The sequence below is a fragment of the Fulmarus glacialis genome, unplaced genomic scaffold (assembly GCF_000690835.1).
Source record: "Fulmarus glacialis isolate BGI_N327 unplaced genomic scaffold, ASM69083v1 scaffold13221, whole genome shotgun sequence".
NCBI lineage: Eukaryota > Metazoa > Chordata > Aves > Procellariiformes > Procellariidae > Fulmarus > Fulmarus glacialis.
The window spans coordinates 1-3,996 of NW_009190945.1; the positions used below are offsets into that span (position 1 = coordinate 1).

The window sequence follows — 3,996 nt, forward strand, 5'->3', positions numbered from 1 at the left end:
CCCCGGCATCCAGCAAAGGATGGAGATTCAGCTACTGTGCTGATTTGTTTCTTCTACGGTGCATTTCATTGTCTTTCACCAAATATTGCAGCCTCAAAAAATGGCGCAATTTATTAAGGAAAATAACAGAATAAAAAGACTACCATGTCATGATTCAAAAATACAAATTTAAAATTGTGCAATATATCCTTTCAGTAGTAGCTGTTATTTTATTCACAAATATTCCTAATATTCCTGTATCTTAAACATTTTTTACAACATGCATGGAATACATTACTGAAATGCAGATTCTGTAAGTTTTTGCTTTTCTCTTAAATAAATTTCAACCTTTATGAGTATACTAACTAAAATCAAAAGAATTACAGCGAGAAAAAATGACAGAGAAAAATGATGAAGGAAGTTGTCTGAAGCTATTTATGGCAACTACACGATGTCTAACCCGCCTTCATTTCACAGCAGTTGTTCCAAGACATTTAGAACTATCAACAACCACTCCTAAAGGTAGCCGTCTTTCCCATCAGACCGTTCCCCCGTGCACAGCAGGGACAATAACTTCCAGGATCAGCACACGGAATCCAGTCCACCTGTGGGTCTGGGATATCCTCAAGATAAGGGTGTATCGTTTCTTTTCTGAAGACTCAGCCGTAAATGCCATCTTCAGGAGTCACAACGATATGGGCACCCTGGTAACAACATACAAACCCAAAAACCACCATTAAAAAAATTAATTAATGACCAGTGTTTACCAAAATCAATGTCTCTAACTCTGTCAAAATACCTGTCTGGCTGCTTCTTTGATGGCCACTGCCAAAATTGCCATATTTTCGTCCATCAGCATCAAGGCCTCCCTAGGAGAACCCGGCACTTCAGTGTCCTCTGACAAGACGACGTTGTGCTCGTAGACAGCTGCAACATAGTTGACCAGGGCACAGGCCTCCAGAGCAGACAGCACCAAAAGCAGGGCAGAGGCACAAGCTTTAGGAAGCCCCATGTCTGGAGCTGGAAGTCGCCCAAGAGGAGGTCGGGGGCAAGCACAGACAGGGGGCTTTCGCAGGGAAAGTCTTGCACAAAACCTGGGAATTCCCCAGAGTGGCAGAAAGCTGGCACCAGGAGATGCAATCACCCTGCCCGGAAAGTCTCACAACATCAAAGGCAAGAGAGCCACCAGCATTGAGCAATTCCACCTTACACCACCGACAGAGAAGTCACCACTGTGCTGCAGCCGAAGAAACACATCGGCTGCCAGATCTGCGAATGATTCAGGCGTGGCATTGCTGTAGTAACGCAGCTCAAGGCAAGCCAGGGTCACAGCAGGAAAACAAGCAGAGTTTGGGAAATCTCAGCAAAGACCAGCATGGACACATTCCTGCCCAAACTCAAGGGTGTGGGGTGCAGGCAGGGCTGCAGGAGGCAGGCGGCCGGTCCCGAGCTCGGTGCTGCTGCACGGGCACTGCCTGTGCCACCCCAGCTCAGGGCTGCTCCGATCTAACCGAGTGTAGCTTGGCTATTTCTGGCACAGTCCTTACTTATCACAGCTTCACAGATTGCACGTCTGTGTTAGTATCAGCAGATGGCTATTTAGACCTGACACTGCATGAGGCAAGCACAGCACTAGCCAGGGGATTGCTGAGTTTCCCATGGGACATCCCACTGCTCTGCTTTAACCATGGTTCCAGGACCCCTGGATAACCATGGCAGGAGAACATGCTTGTGAGTTGACTTGAACAACAAACCTGGAAACGAGGATTCCTCTTCAGGTTTATTTCGCCTCCATTGTGTACGTGAAAGAATGAAGAGGGGAGAAGATGTGTTGCCAGAAAGCTAGAGGGGTTAGTTAAACCTGTCTAGTTTCTACTGGAGGTCTGGTGAAGTTCATGCATTGCAGGACAGCTCATTAACTTCAATGACATTTGTGCTCTTTCTGGTAATCCCAGCCACTTCAAGTCCTAACAGCACAAGTCAGGTAAGTGAACAAGTCATACCACAAAGAGAGTTAATTAAGTCTCTTGTCTACAGATCTGCATCTTGTGCACCTTGTGTCTACCTCTAGTCCTCTCAGCTCCTTCTCACCTGCCTTACCATCGGCACTGGCAGGGTCAGCACTTCATAATAGGTTGAGGTGCGCATTCCTGGTTTCAGTAAAGTCAAACACCTGATACAAAAGGAAAGGGAGCTATTGCCAGGATGTTTCCAGGGGAAGCCTGCCCTTTGGTACCCTGATGCTTCACAGTTCAGCTGGCTACCAGAGCAGTTCTTGCTAGTGCCCCAGAAAGGGCTCTGGCAGAGAAAGAAGTATCTCTCATGTAAATTCCAGTAGCTACTCACAGGAGAAACTAATTGGAAATTGCTAGGACTAGACCATTTTTCTTATTTATGGAAAAAGGGGTACCACAGAGAACCCCTTCTAAGACCCAGTTCTGGGCTCAAGGAGAAATTAGAAGACTTTTGACCTGAGGTCAAGTCATCTAGTGTGAGTTTGCAGGCATGCCCCTGTTTCAGTTCCCCCTGAGTTTTTTTGCTGAGCATCTGGAGGAGGTGAGGAGATTTTTTTTCCCCATTGTTGGAAAACAGTAGCCCTAGACTTTGAGATTTACTGTTGCAGAGGCAATTAGTACAAACATTCCAGCTGGCATTTATTAGTAAAATAGATCTCACACACACCAAGCTGAGTCTCCGTATACAATACAAACATACATATGTCTGTGCATATATGTATACACACATACACACATGATGCTAAGTCTCCTCCAGGACTGAAGATCAGTTAGTTCTGTGCAGAGATGCTAAGTCTTCTCTTCATTACCTTTGCCTCCCATCTTTTTCAGGCACTTTCAAGATAATAAAAGTGTTGGTAGACACAAAGTCTTTTAGACTCTTGTCATCTAAGAAAATTCATAAAACTTAGGCAAAAAAGTTGCTTTATTGAAAACAATATTGTGCTTAATGCTTTGTCATTTCAAATTCTGTGTCAACATTTTTATGTTATCAGTTAAAGTATTACAAGCTAATGAACTTCCTTTGAAAAAATACAGAAAATCATGGTAGCAAAATAGTAGCTTTACCCAAGAATAATGCACAGCAGGCTCAAGTATAGAAACTAGACATTTGAAAACATATCTCTTCACATACAGTGGTGCACTGTATATGGAATACAATTAAACAGGCTGACATCTGAGGGTTATTCATCACTTCAGCCAATCCACATGAGGACTTCCAAAAGAAAGGCAGTCAGTGTTTAGTGTTTCAAAACAGTAATGCAGCTACAACTAAATCACAACTGGTTGTTCTCTAAGGGATCATGTATCCCAGCTCCAGAATAATGAAACACTGTTAAATCCACTCATCTCAACTCTAGGTTAAACCACAACAGTAAACAGAGAATTGAAAAGTATGTCTGGCTATGTTTCACTGCCCATCAGATGAGTTCTTTCTTCATTATTACCAGGAGGATTTTGCAGGCTGGAACTGGAACTGTTTGCACAAGGAAAAGAACAGGAGGGAAGAAACAGGTTTAATATTCTCTAGATACTTCTATGCAATACCAACATTATAGCAAAAGTGCCACACATTATGTGGAAAGAGCTACGGTGGATCACTGGATTTGGTTCCCCACTATTGCACAGAACCACATACTATGGCTTTCACATCTATCGTTTCACAAAATCACAGAACGGTTAGGGTTGGAAGGGACCTTTGCAGATCATCTAGTCCAACCCCCCTGTTGAAGAAGGGACATCTTCAAGTAGATCAGGTTGCTCAGAGCCCCGACCAGCCTGACCTTGAATGGTTCCAGGGATGGGGCACCTACCATCTCTCTGGGCCAATCTGGTCCAGTGTTTCACCACCCTCATCGTAAAAAATTTCTTCCTTATATCTAAAGCTACCCTCTTTTAATTTAAAACCATTACTCCTTGTCCTGTTGCGACAGGCCCTGCTAAAAAGTCTGTCCCCATCTTTCTTAAAAGCCCCCTTTAAGTACTGAAAGGCTGCAATAAG

General features: G+C 43.9%; 1 protein-coding gene across 2 annotated transcripts in view; it reads right to left on the minus strand.

Annotated features, from left to right (window-relative positions):
- Positions 1 to 2,901: 2,901 nt before the first annotated feature.
- SLC18B1 (solute carrier family 18, subfamily B, member 1) overlaps positions 2,902 to 3,996 on the minus strand; it is a 17,482-nt gene continuing 16,387 nt past the window's right edge. Inside the window, exon 13 of one of the 2 annotated variants that reach the window (XM_009586503.1) lies at positions 2,902 to 3,471. In XM_009586503.1, the coding sequence (XP_009584798.1) occupies positions 3,399 to 3,471 (73 nt within the window). In that variant the 3' untranslated portion in view covers positions 2,902 to 3,398. The remainder of the gene's footprint in view (positions 3,472 to 3,996) is intronic. The other variant, XM_009586504.1, reaches the window with a different exon arrangement.